Consider the following 24,526-nt stretch of genomic DNA (forward strand, 5'->3'; position numbering starts at 1 on the left):
GATTACACTATAAAACGGCCGTTCTCAACTTTTTTGACTCGCGGAACCCTGTAGGTCTATTTTTTATTTATTCAAAGTGACTGATTTATTTTTATTTAAAAATATTACTTTTTTTCAAATTTACTGTTTTTTTTTTTTTTTTAAATTTTCATCGAGTGGCCGTGGAGCACCACGGGGCTCCGCGAAGAACTGCTGCTATAAAAGTTTGATAAAACTTGAGAAATGCATCAATAATAGGCTCATTGATTTTTTTTTCGAGTTTTGTAAAAGATCTTTTATTAAATTTTTATTATGTAATCCCTATCTTATAAACATGTACGGTCGATCTCGCTTTTAACGTTTTTCAAAAAACCGTCGTGGGGTCGTCCCCCCGGCCAAGTGAGGCCCAACCTCGCAAATTTACATGCTTACTCGCGAAAATTTCAACCAGATCTTTTTTGTGAGGGCCCCTTTTCTCTTGACGTGGTGTCATGCATTAAGATAGCACGGGCCCCCAGGATTTTGCGCCTAGGGTTCGGATGACATTAAATGGGATCGAACAGTGCAACCGCGGAACTACAAGAAATACCCTTTAATCGCTGTGTGTGTTTCCAGCTATTTTTTTCCCGAAAAAAAGTTGGCTTTTGACGAGTTCCTTTTTTTTTATTTTTCAAATCTCATCCATTTCTTCGCGGACGCTGTGCGCAACGAAAAATTCACGTATCCTTTAACAGTTTCTCAACCTATGGTTCGCGGACCACGGGTGTTCTGCAAGCAGACTTGATACAATTAATTCTAATGAAACTAACACACACAGAATGAAAAATTATTCAACCTCTGCAATTGATGTCAGTTTCTTCCATGTTGGGTTCAAATAACAATTATACCTTTGTACTTGGGTTCAACATGCATCCCCGTGGAAATTGTCAGGAATTGCGGTCCTATACAGCAGAGGTCTTCAACCTTTTTCTAGTCGTGAGCACTGCCTGTACCCATCATCAAAAGAAGATTGGTACAGGCAGTGCTTATAAAAAACTTGCCCTTACGGCAAGTTTGAGATACAATCCTTCAATGCAACTTGTACTTGTTCAATTAAAACGTTGATCAAATGCTCGCAAGCACAAAAGCGGACATTAGCATCGAGCACTATGGGTGCTTCAGGGAGCACCGTCGTGCTCGCGAGCAACGGGTTGAAGATGCCTGCTATACGGGATACAATAAATACGAGATATCACTAAATTTAGTCAAAAAATGCAATTCATTGCCTCAAATGCAAGTTTCTAATTGCCTCGCGGGGGGGGGGGGGGATGAAGGACTGCTACAAATCGCAGTAAACAAATGTATTTCACGGGGGAAAATTAGTCAAATAATGAGATGGCATTGATAAAAATACGTTAAACTTAATAAACTTAGGATCTTAAATGGGGTATATAAAATACGGGACATCGACAATTGTTATCAAAAACGTTGCCAGAAGTAAGCACAATCACCAATTGTTATTGAAATTGCGGGAAAAAACGAACTTGAAAAAAATATGTGAGAGGAATATTTATCGTCATAATATAATTTATATATGAAAACACTGTATTTATGACCTTAGTAAATATTACAAATCCAATATTTATTATATGAAAAAAATCGGTACAACCAAAATTAAAGGAATTTCCCCGGGACATTCCTTTAATTTTGGGGTGGGGGGAAGGCACAAATGATCCCTCATATTGTTTCATGCATTCTACTGGTCCTTGGGTTCAGAGAGAGAGAGAGAAAGGTTGAAAAACGCTGCTTCAACACAAGATAAAAGTTCGAGAAAGAACGTATCACACTGGAAAAATGTCAATGATCGAATCGTCTACCTTTCGTCATCAGGAATTTCGACGCATACACACGCAAAGACCAGTCGATAAATTCAGGGTGTCCATCATGGAAAAGTAATGACATTGGAAAAAAAAAATCACGAAATAAAAGGTCACGGATTTTTTGCGAACCGATTTTCGTATTTTACCGGCAAGTCACCCTGCTCGATTTTATCCTAGAAAGTGATTGTCTCTTATCGGGTTTTCCTAGATACCCGCAATCGTGCAGTGGTGGTCGGCTGCAAATGAATTTTCCAACTTTATTTAACCCTCCATCCGCGAATATCGCTTTTCACATATTCCATAAAATTTCGCGGGGAACGCTATTATCGTATTATCACGTTCTATATAAATAGTAGATAAAAATACCCCGTAATTATATACTAAAAATTTAAAACCGCCCGTGTGGCTGGAAGGTTAAAGCGGAAATGCGAGGAGCAATTTTGCAGCCCGGTGCGAAAACAGCTTTGCGGCCCTCCGAAACGACTTTTTCCGATCCTTGAGGGGAGCTGAAATAGAATCAGCCCATAAGTTCTAGTGCCTATGCTAGGAACCCTGCTGTAAAATGCGGGTACTATGTCTACACTCGTGTGCAAAATTAAAAGAATTAGTACGTTATGTTCAATTTCTGAAAAACTAGAGGACAGATTTTAATGAAATTTGGTTCTCTAATTCCAGGTCTTCTCGATATGGATCCAGTGTCCTGAAACTATTTCCTCAAATTGCAGACGACACTGGGCGTAACATCGAGCTCCGTAGCCACCTGCACTTGTGATTGCCCTGCCTCCAATCTACCGATGATTCTTCATTTCTTTCCGTTATCCATACGTTTGTGGCTACCCTTTTTACCTGATAGCTTATAAAATTTACCAAACTCTTGCGAGAAACCACAGCGAATGTCGCCGAGGAGTACGAGCACACGAATCGTGGAAAACGCCTCGTGCCCTTATCATCCCCTGCCTCCGTGGTCACAGCTCCGCCCACACGCACGTGTACGCTTACGTATTCGACACGGAATATTTGCATATTTCTTTAGTGGCATTAGTAGTACCTTTGGGTCAGTACTTTTTGTGAAAATAGACACAAATATGTAAATTCTCTTAATTTTGTACACGAGTTTACAATATTTGTAGCACTACAATGGAAGGGCTGTTAGGGTATTAATATATCCAAAATTATAATGAAGGAAATAATTTCAGAATAAATCAAACATAATTCGAGAATCAATGAAAGAAATAATTCCAACAATGATAAAATAAATCATTTCAGCATTAATGAAAGAAACAAATCCAGAATTGATGAAAGAAATTATTCCAGAAGTAATGAAAGAAATTATTCCAGAAGTAATGAAAGAAATAATCCTAGAATTAATGAAAGGAAATTATTCCAGAAGTAATGAAAGAAATAATTCTAGAATTAATGAAAGGAAATTCCAACATTAATGAAAGATATGCTTGGAGAACTAATGAAATAAATTATTCCAGCATTAATGAAAGAAATTCTATAACTAATGAAAGAAATAATTTAATATATTTCTGTCTTTTTACAAGAGTGTTATCTATCCTTTTTTTTTAATCTTTACAAGACAATTAATTGCAATATTTAGAAACTGAATTGTACATTTCAATGGGGAAATTGCTAGGCATGAACAGCATTATTTAACGTGTCACGTGATTTCCTTGCATTCGATGTTGCTGCCGTAGCGGCGACTCGATGCTCCCTCCAGTAATATAAGCTCGATGATGATAAATCACCAAAATATAGCTGAACGATAAATCGCCAATGTCGCGAATTACCGAGTTTTAAATCGACAATGACGTCACCAAATAATGAGTGTCAAATTGCTAATCTCGCCAAACAACGATTGTTAAATCACCAATATCGCCAAATTATGAGTGATAAGACGACAAACATTGCAGCTTTTCATCAAACCTTTTTTCCCATTATGTAGCAATTTCTGAGCAGCCAAATTGAAAAACTAACAAGAATCCCGCAGGCATCATGCCTACAAAATTAGAAGAATATTTATCGCAAATATATTAACATTATTATTTTTCACTAGAAGCATCAATGACAGATTAGAAGCATCAATGACAGCACCTCCTCAGCACTGCCTGATGTATCATAAGAACATTTAGAAATTTTATGTTTTCGAAACCTTTCTTACTCTCCTTGTTAAAATCTTTTTGACTAGAGTAAAAACTTCTACTCATGAAAAAAAAAAGTAGTGCCGTGATTGTACAAACACATGACTACTTCAACTGGATCCTCCCCATGGCCCCCACATCCTGTAGCGGGGCCCCTTGACTGGGATCATTTGCAAGCCCCTCGGTCAGATTTTTAACGGGCCCCTTCTGTAATTAATTTATAGCGTGAAAAAGCAAAAAATGATGAGAACTGTCCCAGGCCCCAGGGCTAGAGCCCTGTCAGCCCCACTGAGTAGTTTGAGAGCTAACCTCTCAATTATGGAAGAAAATCATAAACAGAAGACCCAATTAGAAAGTTGTTGCCCTGTCTTTCCTGATGTCAACAAAAAATTCCACGTTCCTAATTGCAATATTCACTGAGATGGAGGAAAGTTGGGAAAAAACAGCTCTTAATGCGGGAAAACCGTTTTACTCGCATTTAACGCTGTTTTTCCGAAATTTCTTCCGTTTTTCGAATACGTATACGCCATGAGTAATATGGTAAGATATAAAGATAACACAGGCAATTTTTATTCATTAAAAATCTTATCCTGGACTTTATATTCACCTACTTTATAAACTTAAACAGTCGATCTTGCTTATAACGTTCCCGCTTGGAACGTTTTCCGGTTTATTACGATTTTTTTTCGTGGTCTCAAATCTCTATCAAATTCTTATTAAGATTTTCAGTTAAAAGCGTTTTCCGCTTACAATTTTTTTTTGTGACGGCTTTTGAAAAACGTTATAAGCGGGATCCGCGGTACATATTTACTGTATACTACATGAGTTGTGTTCCAGCTAGTTGAAGTGAATCAGAAATTATAAACAGTGTTTTCTGCAAAGGATTCTATCCAATACAGTGATAGTTTGAAATTTGCAGAAATTTTTTTTATTCTAATTTTTGATTTGAAATAACTTTTTTGAAATTAGTGATTACCGAATCTTTACCAGCGCCAAATCTAACACACTCTCATTTTTTTAAAATTATTTTTCCTCTCATTTGTTGATACTGTAGAGAATGTAAAATATAAATATCAAGAAGTCTTAAAAAATGATCTAAAATTTTTTTTTAATTGCAATTTCTTCTAGAGGAATTTTCTATGTATTTTTGTGCATTGTATGGAGACAACCCCTCTCCCTTCTGAACTGAGATAATGGTGTTTTTGTAGTAAAAAACACATCACACCTAACCCCGAAAAATCTTCTAAAAACAGTGATACCAAAACGATACTGCCAAAATTTTAAAATACTACGAAACTGATAAATGCTGCTACAAAAATAACATTTTTGCTACTACGAAAATAATTTTTCCTGCTGCGAAAATCAATTTTTCACACATTTTCCACTCCTATAAATGAGAAAATGCCCTAAACGGGAAATCTCTGAGTACACTGCTGGCCACCGTAAATGCAACACCCTGAAGGAAGCATGCAAATAATATGAAATTTACAACATGCATTAGCGGAGGTGAGATATGCAAATGATTAGAATTTCAGCGCAGACGCACATCACGCGCGCCTGTAGCGCCACTTCAAAGCGCTATTTAAGGCTTGGAGATTTCGACGATTTGAAGTACGGCAATTGTGTTTTTCTTGTGGTTTTTTCAAAAAAACGATCAATTATGCCTCGTAGAAAACAGCGACCATCTTTTGATCAAGTATCCGAGTTCGACAGAGGAAGGACAGTGACCTACCGAGATTGTGGATTATCTTTCAGGGAAATCGGTAGTCGTGTTGGACGAAACCAAACAACTGTAATGCGGATATGTGATCGTTGGATGCAGGAGGGTACGACGGACCGACGTGTTCGATCGCATCCACCTCAGTGCACCACTTCACGTGATGACAGGCGTATTGTGCGTATGGCAGTGACGGATCGCTCAGCCACATCACGAACCATAGCACAGCACATTCAGTCTGTACCGCATCATCCAGTGTCTGCGCGTACCATTCGACGCCGTTTACAGCAGAGTGGTCTGTCCGCAAGACGTCCATTGCTTCGTCTACCCTTGACGCAGAACCACAGACGTCTCCGCCGCCAATGGTGCGATGAAAGAAGGATGTGGACGGCACAATGGAATGAAATTGTCTTTACTGACGACTCACGCTTCTGTCTGCAACACCACGATGGTCGGATTCGAGTCTGGAGACACCGTGGAGAGAGGATGCTGAACAGCTGCGTTATGCACCGCCATACTGGTCCTGCACCGGGTATTATGGTATGGGGCGGTATTGGATATCACTCTCGCACTCCTCTAGTACGCATTGCCGGTACTTTAAAAAGCCAGCGCTACATCTCCGAGGTGTGGGAGCCAGTTGTCCTTCCTTACCTTCAAGGCTTGCCCACAGCCATATTTCAACAGGATAATGCGCGACCACACGTGGCACGCATTGTCCAAAGGTTCTTCGTCAATCGCCAGATTGAATTGCTTCCCTGGCCAGCTCGCTCTCCGGATCTTTCGCCGATAGAAAACATGTGGTCCATGGTTGCTCAACGATTGGCCCAGATTACATCCCCAGCTGCCACACCAGATCAACTTTGGCAACGCGTGGAAGCTGCTTGGTCTGCTGTACCCCAAGAACGCATCCAAAGTCTCTTTGAATCAATGCCGAGGCGTGTGGCAGCGGTGATCTCCAGCAATGGCAGCTACTCTGGCTACTGATTTTGGCAGGAACCACACTTCACAGAAGTCTATAAATTTAATCATTTGATGCTTGGTCAACATGTTATCTACAAAATAAATATTGTTGCGATATCTCTTGTCTTTCTTGGTGTTGCAATTTGGGTGGCCAGCAGTGTATTTAAGAGTTGTGTCCACGAGTTGTACTAAGCGGGAAAACGATCTAAGTGACACCATTATATAAAGGGGATCCACTATATCAACTTTTTTTTTTCAAGAACGTTATTTTTATGATTTCTTTTGCAAGATGTTAAGGACAGCAGCTCTGTTGCCTACATTTGTTCCATGCACATTATGATGAGTGTGTAAATAAGTAAATAATTGTTTGGGAGATAGAAGATTTTCTAAAATTAAAATTTATAGTAGCTACAGCTGCCGCTCGATTTTACAAACCGATAAGTTTTCACGAATAATCCTTTGGTAAAAAACAATATGCCATGTCTTGAAAACCTCTCCCTTTATAAATTTATTATTTAAGTCCGTAAAAATGAGTGTCGACTGTGAATAATTATTATAATCATCGTTTTGCAGTCGTTTGGTCAACACATCAGCTTAATTGCTCAACAAAAAAGAATTGTGTGTTTCAACTTGTCAAGTTTCGGATCTAGAGACTCTAAAGCTTCTGTTAATCAATAGCTTGACAGATCTGTGCTAACATAGTAGGTGTTGCGGCTTCATATTAGTGTTGATAGCAATCTTCAGTATCCTATAACTTTCTGTTAAACCAATGTTTCCCAAAGTGGGCAATATCGCCCCAGGGGGGAGGTAGAAGTTTAAGGTTTAGTACAAGGATCCTATAGGTTGACTTGAGTTGGAGGGCGATGGAAGAAATATTTTTTAAAGGAGTGGGCGTTGAAACGAGAGGTTTGGGAAACTGTGTTAAACGCGTGTTCTGAATGAGCATCTTTTAAAGGCCGGGATTACACTATAAAAGTTTTTTCACTTTGATCTTCATTTTCCTTGTCGAGGAATTTTTTTTTAGGTGTCACTTATTTTAAATGTGGTTTTCTCAATCTGGAGCTGCTTGAAATACCAGGGTGACTCATCCGTCATCTTTGAGCGAAATTATGACATCATTGTTATCGCCATAGTCAATCACTGTTCTCTATCCTGCTTTTTTTTAACGATTCCAAGACGTCACAAAAACCGGAAAATCTGTTCTTTGCTCAAAGATGGACGACGAATTTGTTCTCCTTTACAGGCAATCTATATACGGCACTGTTTCATTCACAATACAATACAATACAATAAAACGCCACAACAGGCAAATTGCCCAACGAGGTGGCTGACTTAAGAACATCATGGATCCCCGAGCCATTTTTTGGAGGCCCTACCTACTACTGCTACACGACACATACCCCCTCCCCCCCTGCGGAACCCCCAACAAATCGGTACATGCGGGAATGTGCGTGTACGTGTAGTGAAACCTGAAGTTTTTTGTTTCTCTGTAATGCTTGTTATGTGTAGTGCTGCCATCTGCCACCAGTTTTTGTAACTATGAATGAAGTGTTATGATTGAATGATTTATCGTTGTAGGACTGTTGCTCTCTGTGGCGAGACTTTTTAACGGGGAGATCGGCTCGCATTTGCGCCTTGAAGTTGAAAACCAACTTCAGCCGACCATCACTGTGGGGTTCGAACCCGGATCCTCGCATCGCAAGTCCGTCACTATAACCACTCGACCACCACAGCGGTGACCATCACATATGCATACCCAACCCAGTACTGATATCAAGTGGATGGTGAGCAAACGAAGTTGGTTCTTCTTCGCTTTGATGGCTACGAAATGTCGTGTAAACCACATCAAGAATACGCAGGAAAAGATTGCTATTTCCTTTTTTTTTACCGCTTGGGTCCTCCTCACAAGTAGGCCTATATCGTTGTTGGCTAGATGCCAGAAGACTCAGTATTCAGGCAACTCAACTTGCAAGCGATAATATACTGATTGTGGTAACCCTGAACAATTCCTACGTAGAGGATCCTTTACGAAAATTCTGAAATCTTGTGCGGCTAAACATGGCCAGTGTAATTGTAAAATGAGATGTTGCGACAGTGCAGCTGAACGTCAGTCAGCTTTATTATAACACATCCCTGCTTCGTAAAAAAGGTAAGAGCTTTGAAAATTTACAATTCAGCTGCGACATAATAACTTTTGATGTCCATTATACTACTTAGTTTCAAACCTCGAACTGTTCTTACTGGAGATTAGTAACCCCTATATATATGCTAACTACTCGACTGCTAGGCGGATAATTTTGATGAGGTATAGATGCTATTTAGTAGGTTAGTGATATATATGTTACGGTTCAAGTCCGGTGAAGTGGCCAGCCATTTCACACAGGGGCATAGCCAGAAATTTCGTTCGGAGGGGACCACTCTCATTTCGGGGGGGGGGGCAGACCCCAAGTCCCCCTCCCTCGCTACGCCCTTGATTTCACACATTGTCCAGACTTCAGACGCTGACCATCTCGCGAAGAAGCTAGAATGCCGACATGGACCGTAACCTATAGAAATAATACGTAATCCAAAATATCTGAGGTTTAGAGCACAAGGGGGTATAAAACACATACACTTAATATTGCACTTATACTCATGTAATTATGATCAAATATTTACTAATTTCGGTTTGAACGGTGGTTCCAGCTGTCTGCGTTCAGCTTTTAACCAGTCGATCGGTCGGAAAAACGGTTGACAATATATGTCTCCAGCAACGCAACCAGGCATTCCAAGCCGTTTCTCCGGATCTCTATTCAATAGCTAAAGTCAAAATCAGTAAAAAGAAAACAGTCAGTTAGGGGGTAAAATTCTTTCAACGCTCTATATTATTTTTGCGTTTATATGCAATACATGAAAAAAATATAATAGAAAAAAATAGTCAAACTAATACATAGGCTTACATGCCAAGTTGCATCTTATGCATCTCTATCAGATTACAATTTGCATACAATATTTTTGTAAATACTTTTTGTTATACCAGGTGTTTCACGAAGAATGTTTGAAAATTAGAAAAATTCTACGCGATACCTTCAAAGTTGAAGTAAAATACAGTGGAGCTTTGGTTTACGGGCATCATTCGTTCCGTGAATGTGCTAGTAATTCGAACCACTCGTATATATATATATATATATATATATATATATATATAGAATCAAATTTCCCCCGTAGGAAATACTGAAAACTCAAATGATTCGTTCTATAACCGTTCCCCTCACGCTAGCCACGATTTTTTCAACGATATAGTGCAAGGGGGATTTGTTTTAAATAAAAAAAAATAACTGTATTTTTAACTTATTTTATATTAACGCTCGACTATTTCAGGAATGATATAGGAGTACGGGTTTTCAGTTTGGAATTCCCGCTATCATTAACATATAACAAGAAGGCCACCCACCCCCCTACCCCGTTTATACACACCCTCTAAACAATAAAGGCGTAATAATTACGATTGGGACTCTAATAACACTCATAGAAAAAATAAATACTGAACAGGACGGCTGTCGCGGCGTCTGATCATCGGAGATGGTCGCATGTCCTATTAGACGGGACGAGGTAATGAAACAGAGTATACACACCCTCGGTGATTCGGTTTATTGAAATTTCACCTCCGACATTTCGCCTTCCCTGACCGTGTGAGTGACCAAGTAAGTGACCAAGTGAATGATTGAGTGACTGTGCGAGTGACAAAATGAATGATTGAGTATATATTCATACACACATATACGTATATATATATATATTCATATATATGAGTGACCAAGTGAAGGGGCGAGTAACCGTTTGAGTGAAAAAGTGAGTGGGTGGGTGACCGTACGAGTGAGTAACAATATGTAACCGTATGACAGACCAAGTGAGTGTGGTCAGTCCTACGGTTACTAACTTGATCGCTAAATATGGCCAGGCACCTAGTCACTCATACAGTTACTCAAACTGTCACTCATACAGTCACTCAAACTGTCACTCATACAGTCACTCACTTGATCATTCAACCATAGAGTTTCTCCCACCCACTCATGCGGTTACTCACTTGGTCACTCATATGATCATTCACTCACCCATACAGTCACTCATACTCACTTATTCTTACAATCGCTCACTCATACGGTCACTCACATTCACTTATTCTTACAATCGCTCACTCATACGGTCACTCACATTCACTTATTCTTACAATCGCTCACTCATCCATACAGTCACTCCCACTCACTTATTCTTACAATCGCTCACTCATACGGTCACTCACATTCACTTATTCTTACAATCGCTCACTCATACGGTCACTCACATTCACTTATTCTTACAATCGCTCACTCATACGGTCACTCACTCACCCATACAGTCACTCCCACTCACTTATTCTTACAATCGCTCACTCATACGGTCACTCACTTGGTCACTCCTATGATCATTCACTCACCCATACAGTCACTCACACTCACTTATTCGTACAGTTATTCAATCATACGGTCACTCACACATTCACTTTAAGAAAAGCAAAATGTCGAGGCGAAATTTCTAGATCCCGGTGATTCACCCCCCCCCCCCCCCCACGTTCGAGGAGACGGCAATCGCTCATAACCCGACCACCATCATTAACTATTAAACTAAACTATATTTGTTTGTTTTTTTTTATAGTCACAGGCTCGCTAAAATCTTGTTTTTAATCAGTCAAGTTGACTTTTTTCCCATTTGAACCCACAGTTCCATATACAGGGTGATCAGCGAATAAGCCCTTATTTCAAAATTAAATATCTCTACAACAAAGATCAATAGAATTATGCGGTAAACGGTACGTTTATTAGCAAAACTGTAAGAATGTTGTACAGAAATTTCGAAAGTTTAGTTTTTTTTTTAATTTTTCAAAATTAAAAAAAAGAAAAAAAAAACTGGAGATTTTGGGGTTCCGAAAATCCTCATTTGTGTGAAGAGAAACCACTGCATTCGCCTAAAGTTACTGCATGGGCTGCGATATGCGCCAGAGGCATTATCGGCCCCTTCTTCGTGCGAGAAACGATTACTACTGAACGTTACGTACAATTTGTCAGCACACATGGCGCATACCGCAGCCCATGCAGTAACTTTAGGAGAATGCAGTGGTTTCTCTTCACACAAATGAGGATTTTCGGAACCCCAAAATCTCCAGTTTTTTTTCTTTTTTTAAATTTTAAAAAATTTAAAAAATAACTAAATTTTTGAAATTTCTGTACAACATTCTTACAGTTTTGCTAATAAACGTACCGTTTACCGCATAATTCTATTGATCTTTGTTGTAGAGATATTTAATTTTGAAATAAGGGCTTATTCGCTGATCGCCCTGTATTATCCAGCTATGTTTCATATTACCTTCCTAAAAACTTTCTTTTTTAAATATAGTGGATCCCGCTCCAGTATTCCCACTTAGAACGTTTTCTTGCTTAGTCATTCATTTACTTAGATTCATTTACGTGGTCCAAACTCTTACTAGTACTCTTCAAGATTTTCAGTTTAAAGCGTTTCCTCGCTCACAACGCTTTTTTGAAAACGTTACAAGCGGTAACCACTACCCATTTTTCTCAGACATGATATTCATTCTTAAATACCAAACATTTTTCAATGCAACAAGAATCAATATTTGATATAAATGCAGATTTGAGATTCTAATCATCCTTCAAATAAAATACTAGAAAATTTAAAAATGTTATTTCATAATCCTCGCACTTTTTTCTATATCAATATATTGCGACAGCAGCTTACATTTGTGTCTTCTTCATATTATCTTACAGGCTCTAACTTTTTTTTAGCGACTCTCTGAGCGCATTGCAAGCACTGTCTTCCTTCACTTTTCACACACATCCATTTATTCATGCCATTTTTCATGAACTGCATCACCTCATCCATCACGGTACAAATTTTACTGGGTAACAGGTCATGTAGGAATACCGGGCAACGAAAAAGCAGGCACTGCAGCTCAAGCAACAACCAACATTGATAATAGCCTTTTGGTACCTGCCAGTGACCACTTTTCAATCCTCCGGGAAGTGATGCATCGCCGCTGGCAGCATCATTGGAACAATCAAATAAATAACAAATTACATGCCATCGAGCCCACTATCGGCCATTGGCGTTCGAGCTGCAGGACTAACCGAAAAGAGGAAGTTCTGTTTGCCCGGTTGCGCATAGGGCACAGTCGCCTCACGCAATCTTATTTATTATTACGAGAGAGTCAACCTGAGTGGCCACATTGTCAAAGCCCATTGACCATTGCTCATGCTTTTACTTGTTCACACCATCGTCATCATTTTACGACCGCTTTTGGTCGAAGTCATCTTTCACTTCGTGACATTTTAAATGACCATAGCGAGGCATCTCGCATTTTTAAATTCATTGAAGCCATTGGTTTTTACAACAAATTATAGTTTACAATGCATGTCACTTTTTTATCATGTGTAGTTTTACTTTCTTGACATGACAAAAGGACAATTTTTTCTTATTTTTATACAGTCATTTGTTTTGGCGCAGTTTGACCAAATTGGTCCTTGCACCAATAATTCCAAAATCCATCCATCCAACTCTATTTTTTTTTTTTTTTTTTTTTTTTTTTTGCCGATCTCCCATTTAAAAAAGTCTCTACACAGAGAGCAGGTACAGCTTTTCAACACGAAAATTCAGGCATCTGCTACTTCTAGTATAGAAGACGGATGCCAGCACTTCGCAAATACGAGCCACGCCATGGCCTCCACATCCTGAAGCAGGGCCTCTAGGCTGAGATCATTTTCGGGCCCCCAGACCAGACTTTCACAGGTCCGTTTATGATGAATTTATTGCGTGAAAAAACAAGAAATGATGAAAAAATCGTCCCGGGCCCCAGTGCTGGAGATCTGTCAGCCACACTCTTGTGGGGGCCATGAGCCCCGCATAACCTTGACATCATGATAAATACGTTGGAGTCACGGACATCTACACACAACACATTCTGGCATGTACCAATTCCTTAGAAATTTTACAGAGGAATGTTACGAGCTGCTGTTTAGTGGTAGTAATTGACTCTGATTTTGGACACGTGCAAGCATTAGAGTCTCATATACAGTATTACAGTATAATTAAATTTAGCGAACTTCGCTACCATTAACATCGAGTACTATAGTCAAAATTGAATCTGTAATTGAATATTTGAACTTTTTTCTTTATTGTATATTATATAGAGAACTTGCTGATTTTTAGTTTCCGTATCAAGGATATAGTATTTCTCACCAAAACTAATATATGCATAGCTTCCTTCGATAAAAATCGTGGATAAATTACATCTTCATTGCATACGGCCCAAAATAATTCTTCTTCATCAGCCCCATGGAAAGGAGAATATCCCACAAGCATTTCATACAGTAAAACGCCAAATGACCACCAATCGACGGAATGATTATAATGGTAACCCTTTAATATCTGAAACAAAGTAAGAAAATAAAAACACGATACATTTCAGCGAAACAAAAAAAAACATAGTTTCACGACTGAATTACAAGATAAATCTTGTATAATGAAGCGCATGCGCTATGTAACAAACCTCTGGAGCCATGTAATCTGGAGTTCCGCAAAGATTTCTGGGAAGACATTCTTTTCGATAAATTCGCAATTTACAGAACCCGAAGTCTACCAGCCGAACATGGCCATCTGAGTCGATACATATGTTATCCAGCTTGGCATCCCTATAACGAATGGCATAAGAAGAAACAAGTATACATCGTACCCCTTCATGCCAGAAGCACGAATGTGCAATGTCCTTGGGAAAAAAAGGACGTGGGAAATGACGTTTGAATGTTCTCTACCCATTACTATGGAAGTTATTTTCTTAAAATGTTTTTTAACATGCGTTTCAAGAAGGATACACATTCGCGTTTCAGGTAAAACTTAGATACCAAAATAAGGTATCCAACGAGTTAATAAAAAAAGGGTGGAAATTTTTCACATTCGTGCTTCTGGCATGATGGGGACGATATGACACAAATATGACGCTGGGGGCCTCCCCTCAAGTCTGACATAATTGATGTTAACTGCTATGCAATGTCATTAATGCCAAGAGAGCGCATTTTCTTTTAGATGACTGTTCCAGAATTATTTTCATAGGCGGAATAGACTTGAAAGTCTCGGGGGAGGGGCACGGTCATTATTGCTGGGGGGCACGATGATGATGATGTCAATTCATATATACATGCCCCCCCCCCGTATCTCCACCCATAGTTATTTTCATGTGCAAAAGCACGTAGTCGTAACTTTTCAACTAAAATAAAGAAAAACCTAACAAATCTACACCATATTTTTCATTGGGAATGCTCAGGAGACACTATATCAGTGATTCCCAAACTTTTTTGAAGAGGGACCCCTTGTTGACACTAATTCCACCGATTTTCATCAGTAGCTCCCCCTCATTCTCACAATAATTTTATAGAAATTAAATTATCCCCCCCCCTCCCCGCTGTTATCAAATTCCTTAAAACAGTGGTTCATGACCCCTTTTGTGTTCCACGGACCCTTTGCGCCAGTAACATCGAGTTCGCGGACCCTCCCCCCCCCTAATGAAATTAAGGCCACGAATCCCCTATACAAAATAATATTCAGTGTAAAGTGCTATAAAAACGATGAATTGATTCTTTTCTCATCCGAGCTCACGACCCTCTGAGCCTCTCTAAGGAACCCTGGTTAAAAACCATTGTCTGAAAAAAAAAACAGTGACTTGCTTCAAAATTGTAGTTTGCTTCACGAAATTAGCGAAGCTTGATACAGCACAATTTTTAATGATAAGTTGCGTGCCTCACTGTTAACTATCAAGTGTGATTTTGGTTTTTGACGATACTTATCCCTTTCAGACCCTGGTGCCACAAATGTGTGGGTTGCTTTTTATCAATGTACATTTTTTTTTTTACCTCAGAGAGTTAAGCCCTGGCTTGAAGGATTATGTAAATTTTGAGTTAGAAATACGGTGAGGTTTGGGGGAGGGGGGCAAGACTTGAAGTTGAACTTTCAGTGGGGTTTTTAAGATGGCTTCCAGGAGAAAGTGCCTCCAGGAAGAGTGTGATTTATTACATAAAATTTAGCAATAAAATTCTGGAAAAAAATTGTATGCGTAGATGAATATATACCTTGCATCATCTTGACTGAAAAAATTTGAAATTTGAAAGATGTGAATTATTCCTTCACAAAAAAAATGAAAATTTGAAAAAGTAAAGATTTGCTGATATTTGTGTTTTTAATGCATTTTTGAGTATCGAAAATGCAAAAAACATTTTGAAAATTCCAAAAAATATGGCTTAGGTCTGAAAGGGTTATTTTAAAAAATATTAAATATATGTAAATATACGGTGTGTTTCAGAAAGGACTCCCTAACTTTGAAATGACATAACTCAGAAACAGTGCAGATAGAAAAATGAAACGAGTAGCACGTTTGATGCGCGGGTCTGGAATTTTAAATGCACCGGTTTTAAAATCAATTGCAAATTTCAACTTATATATAGCACCAAAGTCGTTTTATTCCACCACTTCTTTCCATGGGGTCATTCGAATTTCATTGTTTACAGCAAGAGTCCTCAAACGCTGCATCAGCTTTAACAGTTCATAACAGTGAAGCACGCGCATGCATCGCAATAGAGACTTGCACAGGAGAGTGGCTTCAAACTCCACTGTTCACTTCTGCCATGTTATTTACAAGCATGGCGACCATTTTGAAACTATCATATTAGGATTTGACCTATGTTTGTGTGCGAAGAACACCCACTGTTTAAAAAAGCATTGTACCGAGAGTGAGGTGCTAAATATTAGCCTATTAATCGAATTACTTGTTTCATCTTCATCGCTGTTTCCAAGTTATGTCATTTCAAAGTTAGGGAGTCCTATCTGAAACACCCTGTATATTTTTTTGAAAAACGTTACTGTTTTTGTATTCCCTAAATTCGGAGAATAGGGATGCTTATTTTCCTTAATGATATTATTTATATATATTTTATTGGATAATATTTTCCTTTTAATATACGTATTGATTGTTGTAGAGGTATAATTTGAACACATTTATATAATATTGTACGAACATAAATGACGTTAATACGTCAGTTAAACATTAAGAAATTATATTGGTTTGATGAATTTTTATCTGTGCTGCAAAGATGAAAATATTATCAAGAGGATTAAATTTTATGACCCACCTCGACCAGCTCATAACGGTGGTCCCACCCCGCTTCACCAAGGGGGTCGTGATCCACACTTTGGGAGCCACGAGTGGAAAAAGTTTGAGAAACATTGGATATATATCACAAGATATTATGTTTCACGAAATATTTTTTTATCATGATTCATTTGAATTTTCATTCAAATTCACCTGTAAATAATTCCATGTGCATGCAAATATTTCAAGGCACAAATGATTTCCGCTGAATAAAACCTGAAATGCAAAAAAAAATTTAAATTATTATATATATTTATCTTAGAGAGAGAGAGAGAAATAAATAAACAAGATTCGAACACACCAAGATCTGGTAATATTGACTTAGCATCTAAAAGCTTGTACTTTTTTCGGGAACAGTTCTGCCAATATTAGGCGTAAAATGTTTGAAAACACGGAAAAACTGTTTTACCCGCATTTAACTGTTCTTTCCCAAATTTCCTCCGATTTTCGAATTCGAATATCTCTGTGAATATTTCACTTGGAAACATGAATTTGTTTTGGCATTAGAAGAGACAAGGCAACAACTTTCTAACTAGAAGTTAGAGCACATGGGGGGACCGTATAAAATTTTTTATTTTTTTTTTATTTTGTTACACACTGTATTTTCACTCTCAAAACTGGTACAGGGTAATTTTTGAACGGCTGTTGAGCATTTTTTAAATTGGAATCATACCTCTACGACGAACGGTTGATGAGATAAAGGCCGTGCTTGCACTTACAGGACACCCTGAATATTGGATCAAAATATGTAAATAAAAAAATGTTTTCCTAGTTGCATGGTAACCAGGCAATGCATAAAAAATGAATGCAATGGGATTTTCATCATTATAACTTCTTCTGAAGCGCTAAGGTGGTCCCTAAAAGATATATTTCTGATGATCTCAGAATCTAATAATCTCCAAAGATGGAGTTCCTCAAAGAGAAGTTGCAAGATTGTTTAACGTTTTATCTTTGGCAAAAATTGTCAGAGGACTGGCGATATTTTTGCCGTGATTGCAAGATGCTAAGTCGTCTAAGTAATGTAAAGTTGGTTGAATCGCAAAACCATTTTCCGTGGACAAACTCGGAATCAAATTTTTTTTATAATGTCCATGTAGAACTTTTGAGATCACAGTATGCTTCACAATACAAATTTTCCTAATCCATTGGCTGCCATTCATGTCCAAAGTTAAATGAACGACAAAACAAATTGTGTTGTTCTTTTCCTTATCAATGCACTCATTTCATCTCCTTTTCTTCTCCATATAAATTTATCGTAGCCATCTCCAGTTTTCAAGTTGGTTCTTATGTCTTCATTGTAAAGTTAAACAACAATATAAGGCATCTCCCAGTCCTTTATTTTCAAGTGATGACGTGATTTTTTACACCATTGCAATCGAGACCTCATCTGTTTTTTATTTGCAATACCTAAATCTCTCTTCTCGTGAAAGATTTCTAAAAGTGCAGTTGCAGAAACGAACCTTGTATGTAATTCACTCTGCATTCAGTTATTTCGGGGTGGCACGATGATTCTTCTTAATAAGTGCAACGAGTTTTCTATTATCTCTCCTTGTGATTCCAGGTGTGCGATGAGCCCGAGGCAAATTCTTAACACCGCCAGTCCTCTGATATTTTTTCAAAACGTAGCACGTTGTACCTAGAGAACAGTTGAACAATCTGCAATTTTTTTTTAGGAACGCCGCCTTCACACATGGAAATTATCAGCTTTGGAGAACACCAGAAAGATATCTTCTGGAAGCCATTTATTTATCTATCTATTGTATTTTTCTGAGTTATCTATCCATTTTTAGGTATGTTTTTCTGAAGCCTCTCAGTGCTTCATAAAAAGTAATAATGATGTAAACCCCGTCTCTCACTCATTGTGTATACATTGTCCGGCTACCCTGAAACAAATAAATAAATATTATTTTATTTATTTCGAGCTAATATATTTTTTTTTAAAACAGTGATCAACACCGAGGATGATGTCACTCTCCGCTAGTCTAAGAGAGAAAATTCAACTGCCCTTGCGTCCTCTCACGTCCTCTCACTTGCCAAGTGAGCTCTCTAGACCACTACACTACAAAGGCAACGAATGCCAATCTTTCCTTAGAGCTCGTGTGCACTGAACGGGACCGTTTATGGACGGTCGGACCTAACTCAGGGCAAAACTCACAATTGCTGACACATGCCATCAGATTGCGACTTATCCGAGGATAATGTCACTCTCCACTATCCATACGAAGGTTTAGAATAATCTAAGGAAAGATTTAAATTCTTTGCCTTTATAGTCTAGGTGCTCACCCGGCAAATGAGAGGACGTAGGTTCAATTCCCCGCAAAGGCAATTGAATTTTTCTCTTTCCTAATTCATCTTCGCTTCAGCCAGCTGTTGAAAAACCTTCGAACACTTATGTCCCACGAAAATGTTAACACTTTTTCCCATGTGTTTTCAGTTCATGAACTGATTTTCAGGGTCAAATTGTAATAAATTTATGATTTTTTTTTTCATTTATTCAGTGTTTAGGATTTCTTTTTAACCGAAAATTTTCGTTGAGAGAGAAAAGAATTATTTTTATTTTTATTTTTGTCTTTTTTGCGTTTTAATCTCTCATTCCATTGCTAGTGTTTTTGTGGATGATAACACTTTTCCGGGGGTAGTAATGCACTATTCGTACATGATTATGTACATCTTCGATATATCATGGTATGTACAGGGCGTCCATAATTAAAAGATCTTATTTTAAAGTAGCCTACAGGCGAAACCAGTCATCAGAAAATTGTGAAACTTTGTGGAGGACTTCATGAAGTAATGGGAATTTGTTTAAGGGGAAAAAAATTGGTTGCAGATGTCGCCACCAGATGGCATTTTATTACGAAATGACACATTTAGGCAAATGTTTATAATTTTAGCAATTGTTAAACACTTTTGCAATTGTTACTGCAACAAAACATGTTCCACATGACCATCATTTTCAGATACCATGTGAAATCACAAGATAGCATGTTTCACAACTGACCGAATTGTGTGCGCAGGGCCGCAACTAGATGCTTGGTCACCCGGGGCAATCACGCATTTTGACGCCCCGTTGTTATGTTGAAGGGAAGGCTTCAGAATGAAATTTGCGCCCCCTTGGGTCCAGCGCCCGGGACACGAGACCCTCCGGCTCCACCCTAGTTGCGGCCCTGTGTGTGCGGGAAAAATGTTCTGCACGTGACGTGAAATGCTGCCTTTAAGGTCAAGTAAAGTTCTTGGACTATCGCGACTTGCCAGATATTTCAAATGCCCCCAAAGCCAAAAGTCGCATGGATTAAGGTCCGGGGATCCTTGAAGTGGCGGCTGATGACACGTTCTTCTGTAAAATGTGTTTTAAGAACTTTTTTTTTTCTTAACACACACTGCAATGTGTGGAGGAGTTCCGTCTTGCATAAAGATAGTGTCTGTAAGACAGTGACGTGCTTGCAGAGCCGGAACAATTTCGTTCTGTAATAGCAATGCATATCGCTTCCCGGTGATCGAACATGTCACTAGACCTGTAAGACGTAACTCCTCGAAGAAATAGGGACCGAGAATAAATGATGCAGTAAATCTACATCATACCGTCACTTTTGTTGAATGCAACGGAACCTCTAAGATAACGTGCAGATTTTCTGGTTCCCAAATTCGGCAGTTGTGAGTATTGACTGCACCATCCAAGTGAAAATGCGCTTCTTCTGTCCAGAGACACAAGTGCGACTACGAGAATTTGAAGCTCTGTCCTCTTCCACTTAAAGCAAAACCTCCTGTACTGCGTCTATAGAAACGGGGTTTCTTCCTCTTCCAGGACGAACAGGCAACGATCCTGTGATTTCAAATTTCGTTATCATACTTCGAAGGTTTTTAATATTCATTGAACCTTTTCGAATCCTCTTCCAAGTCTCCGATATTTCCGTAGAGCAGTTACTGCGGAATTGCTATTTTGGTAGAACAATTTGACCAAGAAAGCGCGATCTCGTAAACTTATCGTCATTGTGAGCAGCCAACACATTAAGAAACAAGATCTCCGCAAATGTTTCAATCTGTTTTATAACAGATGCTGCGTGACATCACATAAATTTACATGTTTACTACAGGTATTCAGAGTGAAACGCCATCTGGTGGTGACATATGCAACTAGTTTTCTCCCTGAAACAAATTCCCATCACTTCATGAAGTCCTTCACAAAATTTCACACTTTTCTGACGACTGGTTTTGCCTGTAGGCTACTTTAAAATAGGATCTTTTAATTATGGATGCCCTGTATATACAATAAAATTTTTCTTTAAGACTACAAATTCCCGTCCGGGTTTGGTCTCAAGACATTGGCTGATCTGTTGGTGCTGGTGGTTGGAGAGTTTTTGTGGCTGGGCATCCTCGGCGCTGCTCTTTTGCTTTGAGTGATTCCTCCCCGCGGCTTTAAAAAATATACTAGAAATTGTATATATATATATATATACATTGAGTGTGTATATTTTCTTTGTCTCCCCCCCCCCCCTCCTTCCTGGAAAAAGTGGAAATGACGGGCCTGTTTCTTGCTATCCCATTTTGAAAACCCTTCCGTCGATTGCGAGACTCTCTGCAGTTAGTTAGTATCATTTAGGAGCAAAAATATCTCTTAGATATTTTCCTACAATTGACATGAGGAACAAGCAATAGTATGAAAATTAAACGTAATTTCCAAAAACAGTGACTAACCTAAAATTTACAGATTTCTAAAAAAACAAGATCCCAAGTGAAGAAATTCCAGAATTAGATAAATATTTTAAGCATTTTGCATTGCTTCAACTAGTGCCCTCCCCTCCTCAATTTTTTTAAATCTATTCCTGTATCTGTTCACATCCATCAAATGAATGTGTGAATATATGAGTATAAAAAACTACTGATTTTTATCTATTTTAATTGACAAAAACTAATTTATAGCATTAATTAATATTATATACTGTAGTTATATACCAATTATTGCGTTTGTTATACGAGGAGGGGGGGGTAAATGGTTAGCATTTGAAAATATCTCATTAAAATTTGAGTAAAATTTTTGTTTAAACAGTTAAAAATTTTAATAGATTACCAGTCCTAATAATATCTATTATTTAAATGGTGTTTTTTTAATATCTAGAATTTTAGAAATCCTAATTTTTTTAAGATTTTACTTTACACAAAATTCTTCGTTATATTTTCGATATTATATCATTAAATCCTGATTATTGCGTTAGTAAACCCTGATTATTAAATTATTAAATACTGATTATTATATCAATTATCTCATTAATTATTATTAAAAAAGTATTAATCCAGATTATTATATCATTAAATCCAGATTATTATATCATTAAATCCAGATTATCACATTATTAAATCCAGATTATCACATTATTAAATCCAGATTATCACATTATTAAATCCAGATTATCACATTATTAAATCCAGATTATCACATTATTAAATCCATATTATTATATTAATATATCAACTTTTCTATTAGTAATTGTAAGCTTTATAATGAAGCTATACTTGGAATTGTTTGACCGTTTTAGAAATGTAGGCCTATGTTTAATATACTGCTGGCACGTGACAGGGGCTTCTAGACTTGATTAGAAAGTTTTAGAATACATTATGACTGAATCGGTGGGGGAGGGGTATGAAATCTGAGGTACATATTTTGACGCATGTTTTTTTAGGCTGGGTGGAGGGATGTTTGGTGATTATGTTCAGGACTTCTCCTGCATAGATTCATGGTCAAGTTCATAGTTTTGATTAACATCCAGTCAATGTTAGAGCAACGATATAGACTTTTTTATAAATATTTTTAATTTGTTTCGGAGAAGATAGGAAAAATTAATGCAAGTAGTTGAAGTTAGCGAGTGAAATTCAGGTCAATGGAACATCTCAGTGCCCCTCTCGTACAATATATCTCTCTGTTTTACGAAAAGAAGAAGCAAAAATATTTTTCTAAACTTTGGTTTCTATTTAGAGAAAGTTCCCTTCGTCGCATTCATTATTACACGAACGTAACAAATAAAGTGACAGGAAGAATTGCTCTTAGAGCTTTTTATTTATTTATTTTTTTCAAGCTCGGAAACCAGAGGCGCGAATTCTCTTACTATCTTCGTTTATTTTTCATTTTTTAAACGCACTACTTCGCAAGAAAAAAAACTCAACGCGTCATTTGAAACGGGTGCTTGAAACCAAAACTATGCCACTGCATCCTACCTTTTCTAGGTAAGGGAACAACGCTAGCCTAATCTTTTTCTTTGACGCATTGTAAGATTGCCACCCGCTTGTTAACATGTTGAATGTTGGTACGTCATTCACGGTATCAGCTAACGTACGACTGAAATACCGGAGATTTTCTCGCTTCTTGTTGAAAGGGTGCTTTCGAAGATTTAGTGCGAGTGTAGTTGAGTCAAATATATATCAGTTGCTAGTTATATATACGTATAGGTATACAAAAAAGTTTTAAAACTCGATTGTGAAACTTTTGTGGAAAATTTGAACATTTTAGGATAAAAACATGATCGGAAATTTCTTTCTGGTTCATTTCCTAATGGAAATTATTTCAGCATTAACAGCAAACGTGAATGTTAATGTTTATTTCAACGAAATTGTTTCAAAAAAATCTTCGTAAATTTTTACGTCACATGCTAAGAATTTTACTCTTTGAAGCACTAGAACAGTGCTTCCTAACCAGTGGTCCACCGACCCCTGGAGATCCGTGAATACTTTTTAAGGGGTCGATATCATATTTTCATTCATTAACATTGCATGAATGGCACAATTAGCGCTGTGAAATTGTAATTTACTAGCTGTTACCCACGGCTTCGCTCGCATGGATTTGGTAATCGGAAAATCACTTTGTGTGGATTCTCCCATATAATATTTGAACGCCAACCCCAAGGGAAAAATCCCATCTTATAGGGTATCTACATTATAAAATATAATACTGACCAAATTTCATATTCATAGTTTCAGCGATGATTGCTCCATACAACCTTTTAACCCCCCAGGGGGGTTGCGTTTTGAAAAATCCATCATGAAATGAACCTACTGCCCAAAGTTCATATTTGTAGCTTCAGCTGTTTCGGCTCCGCGTGATTTCTCTATGTAACATTTGAATCCGCTTGTCAGCCCCGTAGGGGTCGAATTTCGAAAACCCCCTTCTCGATGAGTTTTTGCTTCTTGAAATAAAACTACTGACCAAATTTCGTATTTATAGCTTCAGCGGTTTTGGCTCGGCGATGAGATATCAGTGAATCAGTAAGTCAGGGCATGCCTTTATACAGGGTGCATAGCAAATAGGGGTATGACATTTTACTGGTGAACCGTTGGTCCTAGAGGCTTAAGAAAAAGGATACAAATACCGTATTGTATGTCATTTAATGTATGTTGTAAGATTTTGTGCAGTTATTAAAATGAAAATTTTAACTTTTGATACTGATACCATGTACTCAAGAACCCAATTACAAAGTTGTTACCTTGTATCTCCTGATGCGAACAAAAAAAATCCACGTTTCTAAGTGCAATATTCACTGAGATATTCGGATTCGAAAACGGAGGAAAGTTGGAAAAAAACAGCGTTAAATGCGGGTAAAACGGTTTTCCGTATTTAACGCTGTTTTCCCCCAACTTTCAAGAGTTTTATATC

General features: G+C 37.9%; 1 protein-coding gene across 1 annotated transcript in view; it reads right to left on the reverse strand.

The window, feature by feature from the left end:
* LOC149085563 (uncharacterized) overlaps positions 1 to 24,526 on the reverse strand; it is a 47,629-nt gene that overhangs the window by 463 nt on the left and 22,640 nt on the right. Inside the window, exons 5-8 of the mRNA XM_089233660.1 lie at positions 17,041 to 17,103; positions 14,239 to 14,380; positions 13,929 to 14,117; positions 9,318 to 9,458 (exon numbers count right to left, since the gene is read on the reverse strand). Coding sequence (XP_089089786.1) covers positions 9,318 to 9,458; positions 13,929 to 14,117; positions 14,239 to 14,380; positions 17,041 to 17,103 — 535 coding nt within the window. The remainder of the gene's footprint in view (positions 1 to 9,317; positions 9,459 to 13,928; positions 14,118 to 14,238; positions 14,381 to 17,040; positions 17,104 to 24,526) is intronic.

Source organism: Pholcus phalangioides, unplaced genomic scaffold (genome assembly GCF_987345545.1).
Source record: "Pholcus phalangioides strain wild (caught in Gottingen) unplaced genomic scaffold, Ppha-v1.0 ptg000007l_1, whole genome shotgun sequence".
NCBI lineage: Eukaryota > Metazoa > Arthropoda > Arachnida > Araneae > Pholcidae > Pholcus > Pholcus phalangioides.